General features: G+C 37.1%; 1 protein-coding gene across 1 annotated transcript in view; it reads right to left on the reverse strand.

Annotated features, from left to right (window-relative positions):
• LOC139744549 (contactin-2-like) overlaps positions 1–20330 on the reverse strand; it is a 123287-nt gene that overhangs the window by 12588 nt on the left and 90369 nt on the right. The window contains exons 7-14 of the mRNA XM_071654984.1: positions 18421–18636; positions 16974–17079; positions 11689–11879; positions 10665–10820; positions 8622–8900; positions 6042–6205; positions 5401–5524; positions 4783–4938 (exon numbers count right to left, since the gene is read on the reverse strand). Coding sequence (XP_071511085.1) covers positions 4783–4938; positions 5401–5524; positions 6042–6205; positions 8622–8900; positions 10665–10820; positions 11689–11879; positions 16974–17079; positions 18421–18636 — 1392 coding nt within the window. The remainder of the gene's footprint in view (positions 1–4782; positions 4939–5400; positions 5525–6041; positions 6206–8621; positions 8901–10664; positions 10821–11688; positions 11880–16973; positions 17080–18420; positions 18637–20330) is intronic.

Consider the following 20330-nt stretch of genomic DNA (forward strand, 5'->3'; position numbering starts at 1 on the left):
AAGGTAATACTTTCCACTTCTGCAGTGTCCTGATCTTTCAAACTCAATAAAGTGTCGATCAAGTCACATTCCTGGTCAAAGTTGAACAAATTGCTATGAATAGCTGTTCCTGCTGTGACATAAAAACCCCCTTTTAAGTTCTCATTACCAAGATGCTATAGCTTGCTGCATGGAGACTGAAATGATTAACCACATGAAAAGTTCAAAACAAGTGCAGAATTTAAGTATCTTCTTATATATGGATTTCAATACCCTAATTCCTATCTGGAAAGTCCATGCTTCAATTGTCAGGGCCAGTATTTGAAGTGTTGAGTCCAAAAATTTTGAAAAAAACAAACATACAAACCTGCAAATAGGTTAAAGCCGAGATCATATCTGGCTTGAAAATGGAATTCCAATCACTTGCACATAAGAGAACTGATCTTTAAAGTGAACAGATGTTGGAATGTAATCATTCTCACACATGTTGGAATGTAAATACAATTCCTCTATTGTACCAAGAGGCTGGAAATGTATAGGACATTAAAAATACATGATACCAGAGTTCACTTAACACCTGAAATGAATGGCATTTTGTAGAGAAGGGCACAGAGCTGGTATCATGATGCACAGGGTAGGTACATTGGAAACTTTACTTCCTTCTCAAGACTTCACTTCATCTGAGACAATTTGAACAGATCGTTGCAGTCTGAAACTTTAAGTACATCTTTTCTTATTTGACAGTCCATGAATTTTACCATCATTGGTAATATCTGACCCAAGTAATATATATAGCATATGACTGTGATTTATATCTGTGGTACAAGATCAAGTTGAGCATTATATATATATGTGTATATATATATATATATATATATATATATATATATATATATATATATACACATATATATATATAAAATATTCAATTAAATTTACAGGGCCTGCAGTCAAAAGCATTACTTCCAACAAATCATGTGTTTGGCTGCCAGTGTATAGCTTTAAAAAAAAAAAACAACATGAGGGAGAAAACTTTATATTTCTTGGAAAAAGACTTGAAACTTATTTTGATATGGGAAAGAAATCGTCTGAGCTTGCTACCACTCACCACTGGGGCATTTGATTTGAACTAACAAAATATGTCTACTCTGGTCAGGAGTAGGACCTTTCAGTAATGTATACTTGGACAAAACACAGGTAATTTGAACAATCATAAGGCACAAAAACCAAAATTACACACAGATTGAGGAAAAGCAATCTCTGACCGAACTTGACTATGAAGAAAACATAATCAAATCACTCAATGCATCAAACAAAAATCTGTTTCTATGCTACTCACAGTTATGTTTGATAGGGAGGATTTTTTTTCGTTTTTGTTTTTGAAGCAGCACAGATAATAATAAAAAAAAAATGAATAACATTCAAATACAGTGGTCTCCTCTTTAATCAGATAACCTGAGAGACTGAATATTTTCCCCTCTATGAAGTGCTTGCCTACTAAAAAAATTGAAAGTTCAGCACACTTAATTTGAGTGTTTGGTCTACTGAAACAAAATATATGTTTTTAATCTAGCTTACTGTTAACACTTTCCTAACAGTGTAAAGTTATATGGGCAAACACACACACACACAAAAACAACCTATAGATACATATATATAATTTTTCTAATTCATTTTTTTTTTTTTTTTGGGTCTCCTGCATTGGTATCCGAGTATAAAATGCACCAAAATCTCCACACCTTGCAATACTGAATGTTTGTGGTTTATTTGCATCTATACAGTCCAGTATGCCTTGAAATGGATTCATAAAAGGAGTCTCTAATCAAAACCCAATCTCAGTCCCGAGGATGAGAATACCACTGTATCATTTGCTATTCATTGCTCCCATGCACGACATATGGTCCAACAGCTGAATTTCTCAAGCTCCAGAAATGCCTGTGAGGAGGTTTTTCAAAACCTTTATACCTAGGAGGAGATAGATGCATTCAGGCTCTACAGCAAAAGAAGAAAGCAACACACGGAAGGGGTTTCCAAAAAAACAAAAAATCGAAAAATCGAAAAATCAAAGAAATCAAATCAATGTTACCCTCACCAGAAAGGGATTCTTTTGGTATGCCTGTATGATAGAAGAGATGGTTAAAAGTGTGAGTTTCATGTTGGCTTTGTGATTATTTCTTTCATTGCAGACAAGAAAGAAGCTCTTACACACTTGGAGAACTAGTTTTACAAGCTATTCATAGTTTTGGCTTATGTTTCAATGTTTGGTTCCTCGCATTTATGTCAAGTCTGACAAAAGTTTTATATTCAACAGTGAAATGCCATTAATACACATCGTTTGCGTTAATTTCTTCGTCAATCACTTTGACACTTATATTCAATATTTTTTGCCTTAAAATCAATTTCATCTTTACCTCTCTCTTCCTTTCTTCTTCCACTCCCCCCCCCCCCCCCCCCCCCCCACCAAGGGATAAAGACACACTCAGCGTATGGTGCCTCACATCAGCAAACCCAGTGTCAGTTCCAATGTGTCTTGGCTGAATGGCATCAACTTCAGTTGACTAAACAAAACTGATGCACCATCTACTGTGAAAAATTGCATTCTTTTGGTTTGAGAGAGTAGCACTTAGACAACAACCCCCTCAAAAAATGTAATCAAATAAAATAATGTTTTACATGACAGATTGGAAGATGAAATATGACAACTAGAGGGTAAGATTAAAACAATGGCAACAAAAAAAAGAATCAGTGAAAATGTTGATCCGGTCTTTCCATGCATTGAATCAAATATCATATTTTGATAATTTTGTATGGAAGACATGAAGGTCTGGTTGGAAAGTATACTAACGTGACCAGCATGGACAACTGCAGGTCTGAAATGGGCTAGATTTGAAATGTACAAGTGGCACTCAAATAGTTACATTTCTCTACCTTTTACATATGATGAAATTCCTGCAGATTTCTATTCCCATCTCGTAATAACAAAGAACCTGAAAGGCTTTCCTTGATGATCAGAATGACTTAGTAACTGTTGCTGGGTGTTAGATGAGGCTGTTTAAATAAAGAAACTTTAAAAATGTAATTATGCTCATTGATATGACTGCAATTATGAATGGATTTGAGGAAATCTTCCGTCACACACACCATCTCTTCAAACTATACTTTATATCTTCATGTATCACACAGAATACTGAAGACAAGCTAATATTTCTCCCTTCCAGTAAGAAGGAGAAAAAGAAGAAAAAAAAATACATTATGTAACCTTTGATTATCTCTAAGCTGCAATATCTGTATGGTTGGTGTATTTACTGGTATATACGTCTTTTCTGTGTGTGCATGGCATACCCTGACCACTCATAACAGGAGTGTGCTTTGAGTAAAATTCCACTTTAACTACAGCTCTTAGTAGCAAATGCATTGTTGGAGTATGACCTCTATAACCCTATTCATACCTGTAAACCAATAATCACAACAGAGCATTTAACAGCATTTGTTTCAATTTTGCTAAAATATAGCTACTGCTACTAAAATATGGCATTTAGCACTGGACCAGAAGATGCTATGACTTTAAGCCTTTGACATCATTCTCAACATGCTCATCTTTCTTTGATTATGAATATGCAAATCTTCATTTTATGAAGGATCTTCAACATTTTTTTCCAAGTTATCATCTTCACGACAATGATTACATATGGGTAGAACCAAAAAATTGTGTCTGTGGTACAAACACATGGCAGAGAAGGGAAAAAGAAGGCCTTGTATGTTTTCATTTTTAAACTAAGACTGAAATTATGTCTTGTCAGCTTAGCCCCATTTAATTTGTCTACAGTTCTGACCCTCTTAGTATTAAACCCAACGAAGTCCCTTTCCCTGTGTATGAATCTGGGGAGTATTTTCTGATTCCAGAGGTTGTCAAGAGAGGGCAGTGTGCACATCCATTGTGACGCTAGTACTACTCATGCTTTCACTGCCAGCAGCAGATGACTCCTGGGTGAGATGTGGAGTATGGATGAGTGAAGGGTGGGACTACTAAACACTACCGATGAATGTGAAGAGCTCTTCCCAACATACATGTCATGCCAAACAAAAGGACATACAATGTAACCCGCCAAAACAAAAGGATCCGACTGACAGTTGAGTCGAGAAAATCGAGTTGGAAGTCAGATCATCAAAATCGGTCAAAACCATCAGATTTCTGGTTTGGACATAATTTTGTAGTCTAATGTATCGTCTACCATCTGCCAAAATTTCGAAGTTAAATGATCAAAGGAAAGGCAAGAAATTAGCATTTTTGGGGGCCATAATTTTCCAACATTTAACAGAACAGAAACGTGTCCAAAGATTTGGATTTAGTGCCACAGATAGACTCTGTCACTAGCAACGAGGGAGTGAACGAATTGGTCAGTGCATGGCATCCTGGTTACTGATTGGTCGTGTGTAGACCATTGGCGCTAAGCTTGAATGAACATCACAAAGGTTGCTACGAGAATACCTTTTATTGTCAAGAGGTAAAAACTGTCTTGCCTCCCCTTATCACGACTGCGTCGGAAGGAAAACTTTGAAGGCGGTTTTCTCAAAACGCTGATTTCCCAAACCACTTGACATGCTCTAATGAAATCATTTATATCTCCGCAACCGAGTACTTTCACAAGCCATGTTATATATGAAATGAAAGTGGAAGAGTAAGGGAATAATGCAATGCCATTTTCAGAAAATCGACCTCCCCCGACTTTCGGATCCTTTTGTTGTAGTGGGTCACTAATGCTCATCTCCAGCTACCTGGCAGTCACACCACTATGAACTCACCTTGCCGAATAACGCTCCACTCGTCGTCGTAAGATGTCTTGGCCTCGATGCTGTACGAGGTGATCGGACTCTCGTTGGGGCTGCCGGGGACCCATTCAAGGGAGGCGGTGAGTCCGTTGATGTCCACTGTCAGGCCGGAGGGTGGACCAGGGGGACCTGTGTACCGAGCAACAATCATCCAAAACAAACATTATTATTTACCCCGCTAATGTGGGGATGACCTCTCACCTCCAAATGAAAAAACAAAAAGAAAAGAGAAAGGGACAAAGCAAACAAACAACATTGAACAAAGAAACACAAATAGCCATAACTGAAAAGGACTGTATTATGATTTGTACACTTTTCATTATTGTCATATCATTATAAAATCAAAATGAACAAAAGAAAGAAAGACACAACAATCTCCCGCTTCCTTGGATAAGATGGAGGAAGAAGAAGAGTAAGTAGAAGGAGGACAAAACAAAAAGGAAGAGAGCAAAAAGGAGGAACAAATTGAAGGATTAGAGCATGAAACTGAAACTGAAAGAATAAGAATCAGGGGAAGAGAAAAATGCAAAAGGCAAAGAAAGAGACAAACACATTGGGGACGTAAAGGAAGAGAAAAGGATGATGACTTACCGGCAATAGAAACTGTGGCTGTTCTTGAATCCCTGTCGGCGATCGTCATGGCGATACAGGTGTACTCCCCAGCATCGTGTAACTTTGCATCTTGGATCCTCAGGTTGCCGTTTTCTCTCTCAGGCTGGGTCATTGCAAGAAGGTCATATGTAACAGAATGAAAACATGTTCATGAAGGGTGCTGAGAATGCATATCACAGCTCTCTTTGGAATACCTACTCACTCTGACCCAATACAATTTGATTTGTTGCCCCATCTTGCTTCTTTATATCCTATTTTGTAGATTTGAAAGGCATGTATACAAGCACCTAGCGCTACCCTTGTAACAGTTCTCAATGTGAAAGTACAATGAAATACTAAAACAACAATTACAGTTGTACAGCGCTGACACGAACTATTTGATTGTTTCACAGCCCTTTACATCACAATGTCTATAGCACAACTGCAATATATAGATACACCCTACATCTATCAAATTTTTCTTTAATTGTATATACTCAAAATGATCTCAAATCCAAAACCAAAATCAACTTCTAAAAATGAATGCACCTCTACTACAAAATCACATAGAATGTACCAAAGAGACAAAGGACACAGGAACCCTCTGAAATGTCCAAGGGCAAAGTGTATGGGTCTCTCACCATACTGAATCTCTCATTCTGGACCATTTCGATCTGCACCCCGTTGAACTCCCAGACATATCGAAGTTCCAGCACATCATCAGACCGGGCAGAGCACTGAAGGGTTGCCGACTCTCCAACGCTGATCTTGGTATTTTCAGGTGGGGTAGTAATCACGGTAGCCTCTGGAATCATCAGGAAAAAGAAAAAATGAAAAGCTAGCAGATACAGTACTCTCCGCTTAGTCGGGTAGTGTCTAGCATGTTAATTCATTCACAACACAAATACAACTGTACCACATACTAATCACACACCTCTCTACATCACACACACAGCACGGTATATTGCTTACAGCCACAGCTCATCTAAAGTCACACAACAGCCTTACTTTCAGTGTTTACAGAGTAATTCTGCAAACAGTCTGCATGCAGCCCTGAGTGCCCATCAAGCCACATACACGCTTCTAGATGTCAGTCATTTTGAAACTAGATTCTTATTTGCATATGCAGCAAAATGCTGCAACAACTTCTGCTGCGTCCCTGTGTATATTATGGGAACTGTAAGTTTTTTTCTTTTTAAATTGATAGTCCGAAGAAAAGTTAGAATCTTGATGTAGTTAGTTTATTCTTCATTTTTCTTGATAGCTAGCCATAGCTCATAAGTATTATAGTTTTTAAAAGGATGGTATAGTATTGGTGGAGACGACGACTGGGCTTTTAGCTCTTTGTGAGATACCAAGAAACCACTCGCGAAATAGTACATACCATACCATTCTAAGAGCAATTCAAAGTTTATTTTTTGAAAATCGGTTTTGGAATGACTGAGAAATCCAAAAACAAAGCAAAACAAAGCGATCCCAATAAAATGTAGGTCCCATCATTTCCTAAGATCCCTTTTTCTAAATATGTCAGCCATTTTAACACCAATTTCATCAAATATATGTTGAATTCCTCTTGGGATTAGATGAGCTTTCATATTTCATTAAAGAGGTTTCTCATTATCTCAAAGAAAATGTTAGACACCTGAAGGTATGTCTCAACCGAAACAATACAATCCCTTTATTACAAGGCTTTCTCTTGGAAACCATGGAAATACTAGTAGATCGGGTTAACGTGGAAAATTCCTACCCAATTATCCGGAACGCCTACCCCATTATCCGGTAAATATAACACCCACAGGGAACTGCTTTTCACTTTGTAAGTCGATTAAGCGGACTACCCAATTAAGCGGTATCCAATTAATTGGAGAGTACTGTAGTGATATTAGCGTGATTACATCAGGGAATGACACAAACCATTTCTTGAAACACTGATTTCAACCGAAACTGAGAAGTGTCAAAGGCCTTCAAAAAGCCAGCCGACATAGCAACAAAGCAGTTTTGTTTTTGCTGCAATGAAATTCTTCCCTCCCCTTTTGTTCTGCCATACTCTTTCCCTGCTCACTGCTTATTTCCACCCCTATCCCCACCCTCACACTCCTTCACTTTCCTCAGCCTTGGCTCAGAATTTTTGATGAATTTGGGATACAAACACACAAACATACACACACACAAACATACACATACAATTGGGTTTGACTTCTTACTTTGCAATCTCAATCCCGTCTGGTTGATTCACCAACCAACTGACTATCTCCATGCTCACAATAGAAGATTAAAGGGATGGTACAGTATTGGTGGAGATGAGAATTGGGCTTTTCACTTTTTGGGAGATACCAAGAAAACACTCATGATATAGTACAGAGCATACCATTTCAAGAGGAATCCAAAGTTTATTTAATGAAAATCGGGTTTGGCATGACTGACACATTCAAAAACAAAGTAAAACAAAGCGATTGCAATAAAGTGTGGGTCCCACACTTTATTAGAATCGCTCTATTTTGGCTATCTTAGCCATTTCAAAACCAATTTTCATCAAATAAACGTTGAATACCTCATAGAATTACATGCTCTTTCATATTTCATACATTTTCTCACCAAAAAATGTTAGAAACCTGGAATTAGGTCTCAACCAAAACTGTACGATCCCTTTAAGAGAACAGCAGTGCCCCACTGTCGGCTTTAAAGGCCATCGATACTCTCTGTATCACTTTTATTTTACACTGCCTCGCTCTATAACTGATAAATGAGAAAAGAAAATGGAGCTGCATTGGGATTTGAACCCAAGAACTCTGGATTGTTGGACCAGTGCCCATATCCACTGATCTATGGAAGGCCCAAGTGTGGTGTTCATTTCAGAAACCCCTTGATTCTCAATGCTCGTGCCGTCAGAAGCTTACACAAATGTGATATAAATCCGAAGGATAAAAATCAACTCGGGTATGAATGCGAGGGATCAGTAAAGTGATGCAGATATTTGAATATATAACAAGTGCACCTTAAAATTATAATAAGGGGTCTAGGGCAATTACCCCCTGGGCAAATACCCCGGACCCATCCCCAAGTCCTAATCGTAATCCTAATCTTAATCCTAACCCTAACCCAAACTCTAACCCTAATCTTTACTCTAACCTTACCACTAACCAGTATTTAGCTGGGAAGGGGGGGGGGGGGGTAACTGCCCTGATACATTAATACGATATATGAATATTTTAATCACTCACCTTTAATTGCAACAGTAAAGGACATTTCATCAGAACCATAGCGGTTGGATGCTTGGCAAGTGTAGGTTCCTCCGTCACTCTGCTGGACATTGTTAATGACCAGGTGAGGTGGGTCAGCGGTTAGGTTGTAGTGGACACTATCTTCGATTGGATCATCATTATGGGTCCATGTCACATCCGGGAATGGTGCACCGTCCACCGGGCACCTAACGGTCACTCTTGCATTCTGGGGTGCTGGCTGCTCGGCCACAGTAGCCCCAGGAAATGTGGGCGGGAAAGCTATGGAAAGAATGGTGATTTTAAGTGATGCTATTCTCTGTCACAACTATTCTGCTCACGCGAAATCTGCAATTGTGTTTGGGACAAATATCTACATCATGGTTGATCCCACCCAGGAATGTCTGTGCTGTCTGGAAGTCCTTATTCCGATTTCTGTGGCAAACATCTTATTCCACAGTCTATTTCTATTTCAAAACTTCGGATAGGAAACCCTAATTACATGCGATAGTAGGCCTCATTGTGTGCTGTCTGTCTTACCAACTGATACTGGAGGTGGCTAGAAATCTTGATGTAATGAAGAAAGACCAAATTGTCCCATTGTCTTAAAGTAAAGCCATACAAGATGAGGAGTAGCAGAACTAATAAACTGCTTATTCATGACCTTTCAACTTGTAAAGTGAAGAAAAATAGTTCACATTTGCCCAAGAACTGCCAATTTTTTCCTGTAAAATGTTACAATGTAATAAGAAATGTGTGAAATAACAACTGTTATAACACAGTTTCAGCTGGGTAACTATATAAATGCAAAATACTAACCAAAAAGCTTCAAACTATAATCTCACAGCTAACCTGTGCATGGTTACTACGTGATGTTATATATCCAATTACATCAATTATATATCAGGCCATAGCAGTATTCATCGCACACAAGGATAAACTGCATGCAGCTTGTTCTGCATGCAATTCAATACTACTGCTGGGACACGATTTGATCATGTACTAACAGCATTCTACATGCACACTACTGAATGTGGAGAGCGCTTCAGGAATAAAAGTCCAATACACCAACTTTTCTTATTTCTCACTTTTAATCTAAAAATACAACACAACGACTCAATATTCTGGCAAATCATGTCAGCCAGACAAGTTTTCTTGTAGAGTTTTCTGATATATTGCAAACAAATTCTAAACGGTACAAGATGAATTTGGAGTCCTTCTGAGTACTATGTTTTAGCTTCAACAACAACCTCATCAGCATCATTATCATCATTATTAATGCTACGATCATCATATGATTATCATCACATCATTGTCATGATCATCAGCTGGTAATATACAAGAAATGGTTATCAAATTGTCTGAATCTGCAAACTAAGAGTAGCATGTTCTGGGATCAATGATGGATAATATCTACCATGGATACCTAATCACATCGTTGGACCCTGTTCATTCAAGAGTTGATGGATGTGGAGTGACAGCAATGTAATATCATGTTTTCAAGGGAACAAGTTCTTGAGAACTCTCACAATGATTCCTCCATCTTTCTACGCCTCTTCTTGTGGGCACTGGGCCGCAGAGACTTGGCAGCTTTCTTGGAACCCTTCTTGGCAACTCTTCCGGATGGAGAAGCCATTGTGAGTGTTCTGTCTGGAAGCATCCTGAAGGTTGCCTTGTACCACTTTAAGATTTTGACCCTTGTATTCAAATGTTTTCATGGAAATGCCCCTGCGTTCAAAATAAAAAAAATCTCCTCTCTAAAATAAGTGTCAAATCTAAGACATTTGGTGATAGGGCTATTGGAAAAATGGCACCATCATCATGGAATAATCTCCCTCTCAGTATTAGATGCATTACAGATTTTGATAAATTCAAATCTGTGTGAAAAACTCATCTTTTTGATAATTGTTGATTTTTGTGAATAGAGAAATATTTGAAAGATTTTGTTTCCATTTGTACACGCATAGAGGCTACAATGTATCTTATGGTATTATGCATTCTAAGAACTGACTTTCATTATCATTATAACCACAGGAAGAATCTCACCTCTGACAGTCAGCTGTGCAGCAGAGTATATGGTGCCGATACCATTGTTGGCAAAACACTGGTACATGGCGGAGTCATCCACTTCCAGGTCTGTGATCTCCAGGACGGCGTAATTGTTTCTGAACTCATTTTGTTGTCGTTGAAAGTACACTCTCCCTGTGACTGAGATACCGTAAGTGAAGGTAAATATCAATGTCTATGCATGTTAGGTGTGCTACATAGAGTGCTCTTTTGATGTCCTAGAACACTGAATATTAGTGAAATTCCTCTCAAAATTTCTTTATCATTGTACTACCCTAATAACATCACAAATTGTTGGGGGGTGCCCTTTAATTCAGTATTTAGTAAATGCTCATGAGGGGACTGTAGATTAACAAGCCTTGCTTTTCAGCAGCCCCCTCTATGTCCAACAACATTGTTTCAGTGTGGTTGTAAAAGTCAAAGCATAAAATTGCATTGCCTTTCTGTTTATCCTTTATTATAATGTTGTGTTAATTTTGTAAAACTATGTACACGTAAATGTTTTACTGTTCTTACCTTTTTGTTAGAAATGAAAATAAATGAAAATAAATTAAATGAAAGAGAGGCAATGAATGGAATCCATGAAAACTTCAAAACAGATTTTCCGATTTTCCTTTTTATTTCACAGAGTATTTCACTTATCTTACTGCATTCCTTAAAAATGTTTGGGGGATAATTCATCTTCAATGATGTGCTACCTTTCAAATAGAAGAGGGATGGTGGATAGGGATGTACTATTGAAAGTAATAACAAATTAAAGTGAGTGAGTTTGGGTAAGGTAGATACTGTTGTGAGAATCCCACAGGTCAGGGGGCATTTCATGAAGCGCATTGTCAGACATTTTTTTTCTGACAAAACTGTTTAATGGCTACAGAAATCCTTCAATCTAATTAGCTGAGGGCAATTTTGTCTGGAAAAAATATCTCACAAAAATGCTTCATGAAAATGCCCCTGATCTGTGGGATTTTTCACTACCCCTCCCCCTGAATGAAGCAAACAAAACCTTTGACAGTCAGAGTCGCTTCAGCTGCGATGCGGCCAACCCTGCACTGGTAGCTTCCGGCTGCATCCCTCTGGACATCCCTGATGACCAGCACTTGGTTGTTGTCCTGTATGGAACTCTGGGCTGGCATGGAGGCACCAACGGGACCGGTGCGATGCCATTCGATGGGTGGGGGATTACCGTCATTCGTCCTGTCAGCACACATTGCATGACCATGGTTATTGTGTGTAAGGTCTTCAAATCTCGTCCAGCATCGCTACTTGCAGTAACTTACTTTTGGTCAAATACCACTTTGACTCAGACCGCGATAGTTTATCAAACCCACATGACAGACTGAAAACTTATCTGAAGTCCTTAACAGTCTAAATTTTACATAGCAGAGTAAATGATTGCATGAATTTAATGATAAACTAGAGATTGTAATTTGTCATTACTGACAAAATTAAGGGTGATCCGATTTTTTTTTTTTATCAATGATTTCGAGTCCTGATCGCAATACGCATGACCATAACAGGTTTTCATCTGTGTTTTAGGGAGATTGGCCGTGTGATGTTTGCATTCTCATTCAGAAAAAGGGAGTCCATATCTGCCATCCTTGGTACTAAATTCTGTATACACTAGATAACGAAGATACAGCAACAAATACATATGACCTTTGACCCACCTTTTACACTCCCAAGATGGCATCTGCGGAAAAAAGTGGTTATTTTTGTGAAATGATTTCTTGCGACATCGTCTATACGTGTGCAAAAATATGGGAAAGACAGGTATTCACCAAGAAAACAGGATGAAACAGTTTATGACCTTTGACCCCTAATTTTACATACCCAAGATGTTTGTCCGATCAAGTAGTTGTAATTCTATTAAACAATGTACGTGACATGAATTAAACATCTGCTAAGTATGAGGGTGATAGGGGCTGTTTTTTCTTGAGTTATTGCAAAGAAAGTTGCAGAAGGAAAGAAATATCTCAATACATCGGAGATAAGCTTTAATTTCAACCAAGTTTTTTCAACATGATTCCGACATTGTAGGAAGAAACGAAGGCACACATTCGATAGCGCACAGTCTCAGCTATATTATAACAACATATTAAAAACCTGGGAGAAATTCACCGAAGGGTAAGTGAGCTAGTGCTCGATAAAGACAATCATGTCAATTTTTCACATAAAAAAGAATTCCCTCCCATAGAGATAAACACGTCATAACGAAGATACAGAAAGAAGTACGTATGACCCTTTGACCCCAATTTGCACAGACAAGATGGCATCTGAGCAAAAAGTGGTTATTTTGTGAAATGATTCTTGTAAACATGGTCTTTGCGTGTGCAAAATATGGGAGAGATAAGACATGTATTCACCAAGATACAGGATGAAACATTTATGACCTTTGACCCTAATTTTACATACCCAAGATGGTGTCTGATCAAGTAGTTGTTTTATTTTATGAAATAATATACGTGACATGAACTAAAACATGTGCAAAAATATGGAAGTAATAGAGGCTGTTTTTTTCTTGAGTTATTGCAAAGAAAGTTGCAGAAAGAAAGAAATATCTCAATACATAGAAGATAAGCTTTAATTTTCAACCAAAATTTGTGACGTGATCGCGACATCCTGTGAAAAAAATGAAGGGCACACTTACGGTAGCGTAAAGTCTCAGCTACAACATATTTAAAATCTGGGAGAAATTTTACCGAAGGGTAAGTGAGCTAGTGCTCGATAAAAAATAGTCATGTCAATTTTTCATTTCAAGAAAAAACTGCACTCCCACAGAGATAACACGTCATAACGAAGATACAGAAAGAAGTACATATGACCTTTGACCCCCACTTTGCACAGACATGATGGCATCTGAGCAAAAAAGTAGTTATTTTGTGAAATGATTCTTGTAACATGGTCCTTTGCGTGTGCAAAATATGGGAGAGATAGGACATGTATTCACTAAGATACAGGATGAAGCATATATGACCTTTGACCCTAATTTACATACCCAAGATGGTGTCCGATCAAGTAGTTGTTTATTTTTATGAAATAATGTACGTGACATGAAACTAAAACATGTGCAAAATTTGGGGGTGATAGAGGCTGTTTTTTTCTTGAGTTATTTTTTTAAGAAAAGTTTGCAGAAAGATAGAAACCATCTCAATACATCGAAGATAAGCTTTAATTTCAACCAAGTTTTTTTAAACATGATCCCGACATCGTATGAAAAAATGGAGGGCACACTTATGGTAGCCCAAAGTCTCAGCTACAAACATATTAAAAATCTGGGAGAAATTCCACCGTAGTGTAAGTGAGCTAGTGCTCGATAAAGATAGTCATGTCAATTTTCATTTCCAGAAAAAAACTGCACTCCCATAGAGATAACACGTAAACTGGAAAAAATTTGACAAGATGACTTTTTAATCCATTTTTACGAGGTGATGACGTCATTCAATCAAAAATAATGTTTACTATACTTTTTGAAAGGACCATTTTCATAAGCTACAACATACTGAAAATCTCGGTGAAAAATTAGCAAATTATTAGTGAGATACGTTTGAATAAACTTGAAATTTGATGACGTCATTTTGAAAATTAACTTTTTTTTACTTTATTAAGAAAATTTTGATATCTTTTAATCATTTTTTTCAGCATCGCCGAAATGACATGTACAACTCATCAGCTTTCAGAATATGTAAAGAAAAAATGGTTGGTCACCGTCCCATCCTGACGAGTAAAATCGGATTTAAAAATTGGCGGTTTTTTTGGCATAGTTGCACTGTATATCGCCATTGACGCGCGCGCGGAATTTCAACTTTGACGGACCCGTATGACGTCATATTGAGTCGGATTGACTTGAAACTTGGTAGAAATATTCCTTGACATTTTAGACATCCGATCCATGTGAAAAAAAACGGGAAAATTTTCTATTGCATATGAGCTGCGCGTGCGTATATGCACGTGCGCGTACGCGTCCCGTCCGATTTTTTTTCAATTTTTTAAAAAAATGCTCCAAATGGTCTGAAACGTGTGCAAAAAAAATTTTGGGCTCGATTGGAGCATACAAATATTTCAATGCGCGCGTACGCGCACGTTTTAAGGTATAGATGAATTTTGAGATTAGTAGAATGCGCTTGACTTGAAATATATGTGACGTAAATTTCACTGAAAAAATTTCATTCCATTAATGAGATATGATTGAGAATGTGTTTTCATATAATGACGTCATAATGACGTCACGGTCGACTGATCACTATGATTTTACTAGATCTGTCGTCTTTGGGACACGATACATACATGGTATAAGTTTGAACTTGATAGGCATACCACTTTCTGAGCTAACCTCTGCACAACTTTTGGGGAGAAATAAAGAAAGAAGAAGAAGAAGAAGAAGAAGAAGAAAGAATCCGTACAGATACAGAAGGTGATCCGAGAGGATACTCGGATCACCTAATAATCACTAATATGGACTGGTCTTGAGGGGATAAAACATTTATTGCCTGAACTAGAATTGTGATTGCTTGAGTCAAAGACGACATTGGAACAAATTCGGTACCTATCACCCTAGGGATGCTACCTGCTAAATTAGGTGCAAATCTGTCACATGAAGGAGCTAAAAAATGTTTGCTCCTTCATGTTTTCATGAAAGAGCTAAAAATGTTCGCTCCTTCATATTTTCATGACGGAGCTAAAAAATGAGAAAATTGGGTTCCAAGATATATGCTACAGAAATAAAATGTTTCTTTATGACAGAAAAGATGTAGTACATGGTGATCATTTCCTGTAATAAACTATGAGATAGGACATAGACTATGCCATGGATATGTTATCTTGCCAGCTGTTTATTCCATTCCACTGGACTGCAGCTCAGTTGTTAATGACAATTTAGCAATCACGACACTATAAGCACACATTTAATTCTATTGTAATTGGTGATGAGCTTCTTGCTTTTCAAAATATCCTTCTTTTTCAAATACATTTCCTTTTCACTGTCTGACTTCATATTATTGTATGAAGCTTTTAGCAAGACACCTTCTACAGCTTATGCTTCATGCATTTAGAAAAGATATACTCATTCATTCTGTTCTCGACTATGGGCTCAGCAAGCCTGTAATACCCCCATTCCACAGAGATTTTGCTCATCAGTTACACGTCATAAACAAAGTTTTGTGGTTATGGCCACCCATCAAAGTGTATGGGATGAGAGTCTGATGAATCCGACTTGTGATGGTCAACCATCAGGTCAATGTCAGACATGCTGGGCCTGATCCAATGAGGCAAGATCGTCCGATGAAGGTACTAGAGCTTCCAGTGGCAAGTCCAATAAGTGTCGAGGGAGTCTGACAATTTAACTCCTTATGTGCCATGGTGGAAACCCCCTGTGTGCCACGTTTATCTGAGACACGAAGGTAGTCATGCTTTAAGAGAGAATTCTGTTTTTCCAATTTGTATAACTTCTACAAATTTCTGTTAAGATGGGCATAATAGTAAGCAAACTCAAAGACGAATGCCAACCTTTGTTTCAATATAAATTGTATGACGAATCTATTTTCAATTTTTCTTTTGAATGACCAGTTGCTACATTCCTGTAAAGGCATGACTTTTGCACATAAAACCGTGACAGAAACTTAGCATGTACGAGCAAATCTAGTTGGGAACACCGCTTGATAGTCAGTCACCACATAGAATGCAAGCCGTATATGAGAAGAACAGGAAGAGGGATTAGCAGTGATTGGCGATTTATCGATCGGTTGTGGCGGATTTGTTTGTTGAGCAGAATATGCGAAGTTGGCACGCCGTCGACTGAGTCGGACGTGCGAACGTGGCACATAAAGAGTTAAGCATTGAGTTAATCCAATGTGTGTAAGACTTGTGTTGTGCGACTATCAGGAGTGTCCAGCTGACGCCCTACGACAAGTCTGAGGAGTTTCTGAAGATTAAACAGTCATCGGACAGGTTAATTTGAGTCTTGTTGTGGGGATCTTCTGGCACTGGTATTACCCTTGGTGAGCCTTAATGAAAGTCTCTTGAGCTTGTCGAACCAGATTTCATTACAACTCATCGGAATACCTACATTTTTGCATTTTTGGGATCAGATGATCTTCTGATAGTCAGTGGAATGGGGCTTAAGGTATGAAGCTAAGGAGGTCCATGAAACTCAGTCACAATTATCCTGTCTTTTGATAAATCTCATGATAATGACTGCTTGTTTTGAACAGTACTGAATGACTTACAGATTGCTTACAAATTTGAGTGATTGCTTTCACAATCATCACTTCATTGTACTGATCTCAGTATTACCTGCCAAAGAAGAAGCACTCAAATGTGACACTCTCTCCCACAAGGGCACTGGCATCCTTTGGCTTGTTCTCTTCATCGATGCGAACGTCTGTATTTGGGTTGGAGACTGTAACATAACCAGGACAAAAACATACGTCTCATCTCCATATTCACAACATTGATTTCCAGATTATGTTAACCTTTAAATTTCATTTTTTTCCCTCCCATCACATAAATATTTATCAACCAGCCTTTATTTTATTTATTTATTTATCTTTAATCTGTAATACTGCACAACAAAAAGTTGTATGAACTAATTTTCTGAGTTTGGCTTGGGGACATTTCATGAAAGAGTAAACCCTCTTCTTTCTGGATCTAAAGTTTGGAAGTAAAAAAAAAACAAAAAAACAAAAAACCAGAAGTATGCTGAACAGATTTTGTAGATCCATTTTAATGCATCTGACATTGGTATCTCCCATATTCACCAATGATGCATGTAAAAGCATGCATAAAATTCCCTCAGATACTTCAATAGTCAGCAGTAGTATTGAAACTTTGATATCATCATGAAAAGAATTATGCTGAATTTGATCACATTATCTGATCACTCAATTGCAAGAAGGTTATAATGGAGTTTCAAATCCTTCTCTTATTCTCTTTAACTCTTTAACACAGATGTTTGAGTCTGTGCCTTGTATGTATGAATTATATACTTCAAGGCCATATTCTAAAAAATAACATTAATACAAAATAAACCATTAAAGAGCAAGCTATTTACATGCTTCATTTAAACAAAAAAACTGAAATAATGAAAATTCTTACATTCTCAAATTGGGAATGGAGGTAAATGTAATTGAGACATTTAGGTTTGATTCCAAGCAATGTCAGCATTTTCAGTTTTCAACTACATCACCAAATTTATCATTCTTTGTGCCCTGACTTTATTGGCATAATGCGATAACATGTCACATACAGTTAATACGCACATTCTTGTAAACCATAAACCTATATGTCAAATGAAAATTGATCAGCAAAGGAAGTGAAAAAAGATGGGGGAGGGGGATACTATTTTATTTATTACTTTACTCTATTTCATTTACTTTAGCTTATATTTTTCACTGTTTGTTATCACAAATCTAGGGCAATGAAATACATGTTAATCATAGTCTTCTCATAGGGCTCAGAGAAATTAAACAACTATAAACACATTTGAGAATAATAAATAAATACAGTTCTGAACAAACATTAATCTTCCATTTGGACATCACATAATAGGTTCATGTAGGCAAGAAAGACAAAAAAAAAAAAATGTATACAGAGTGGGAGGGTGGATGTAAAACAGATTCATTTTCAGAGTTGCTGTTATTTTTTAAAATCAAAGGAGTTTGTGGATACAAAATGTTCAATGATCAAGGGTAGATTATTCCACAGCTTTGATGCAAGCGATGAGAACTGACGTGAGGTTTACCTGTAGTGGTGGTAACCACTGTTTCTGGGCTTATTCTACCTCCAGAGCTGGCATCGGAAGCAATATCGCTTGTCACAGTGCATCTGTATGAGCCGTCGTCTGTGGCTAACGCATAGGCAAAGCAGAGTCTACCATCTTCCATGATGCGGATTCGGGAGTTTGTCGAAATCGGGGTAAAGATTTGGCTCTTCATTTTGGTCCAACTTGCAATAATGCCTGGTGAGAAAAGACAGTCATTATTCAATTAATTCCTTTCTAGTACATATCGTTAAGATGCAATAAATCCAATTAAACAGCAAAAAGCCTTCCTGTTGATGAGATGACAAAACACACACAGACTGTCAAAGTTTTGACACTTTTGGAACATGATCCCTAACTGATGGGATAATGTGATTTCAGAAGCCACAGAACTTTGATGGCAAGTAATCTTTTCTCGCACGTAATCTGGTGTGAATTACACATAACAGGGCTACATTTATGCTACAGCATTGCTGTCGGTTAATATACCTGCAAAATGGATTCTAGGAGGACAGCTCATACAACATGGGGGAATCTGAATGCATTGCTAACAAGCAGAGTTTCAGAAAGATTTCAATTTGGATGCTTTGAATATTATCATGAAGACTTTGTCTGGGCATTGAATGTCTGGCTCTGGGCAAACAGTGCTTCATACCAAATTACTTCTAATACTAAAGAGAAGTATGACATAAACTGTTTAGTAATGGAGATAACACTAACTTTGGTTCTCTTTGTACTTGTAACTTGAACACTAAATGTCATAATGATGTATTCATCTCAGCACTGCTCCCCTCTACAGTTTGTGAGTGGTTATGAAACTCAACTTACGTGTAATTGCCACATTTGCAAACATTTATCTAGATTTAATAGCCAAATGACTTTCCTCAGAGTAGGTTTTCAGCTGAGAATAGGAGCAGAAAAGATCAGATAACTGATAGGTCCTGTTTTGCAAACAAATACCCATATTTTAGCATGGTTATTGTAATAGACATCAGAGACAGTTGCTAACAAGTTTTGATAATAAGATGATACAAGCACTTGTCTGAAAATGGCAACTGGCAAAAAGTTTGCATTTTTTGCCTATTTCCAAGAAAGCTTGAGAGAAAATATGCATATACCTTACATATCAAATTTGCCCGCAGATTTTCTCTAGATATTGTATTCACCCAATTGGGAATATCAAAGTAATATATTAAACAATTCACAAAACTACTACATATCTGGTTAAAAATGGGTGTTTAAAAAATCTGCTCCTTTCATTTGAGGTTGTTTTGAAGACTGTATCTTCAGCTTATCTTTTGCTCTGTCAATCCCAACAAACTGATAAACTTTGACTGGTGCACATGGGTAGTAACTTTATCTGTAATTATGTGATATCGATCATTTTTTTTCTTCATTTTAGTGGTTTTTGTCATATGACTGCAATGATAATTATGATTATCACAGCAGCAGCAGTAAATGTGAGAGCATTGTAGTTTGAATAACATTTGTAATGATAGTGATTATGATGCTTATAACGCTAATGATAGTAACAGAAGTAGTAATGATGACAATAATAATGATAATAATAATAATAATAACAACAACAATAACAATAATAATAATAATAACAATAACAATAATAATAACAATAACAATAATAATAACAATAACAATACAATAATAATAATAATAATAATAATAATAATAACAATAATAATAATAATAATAAGAAGAAGAAGAATAAGAAGAAGAAGAAGGAAAAGAAGAATAATAATAAAAAACAATAAAATAAGAATTGCAATAATAATAACAAGCAAAAACAAATTACAGATGGACATACAAAGATGTATCGGGATGTTAATTGGGTTATGATATCACTTTAATAAAAGTGAAAGTTATTCAGGAGAGTG

This window comes from Diadema antillarum, unplaced genomic scaffold (genome assembly GCF_040938485.1).
Source record: "Diadema antillarum isolate AM-2024a unplaced genomic scaffold, OU_Dant_1.0 seq00001189_RagTag, whole genome shotgun sequence".
NCBI classification, from domain to species: domain Eukaryota; kingdom Metazoa; phylum Echinodermata; class Echinoidea; order Diadematoida; family Diadematidae; genus Diadema; species Diadema antillarum.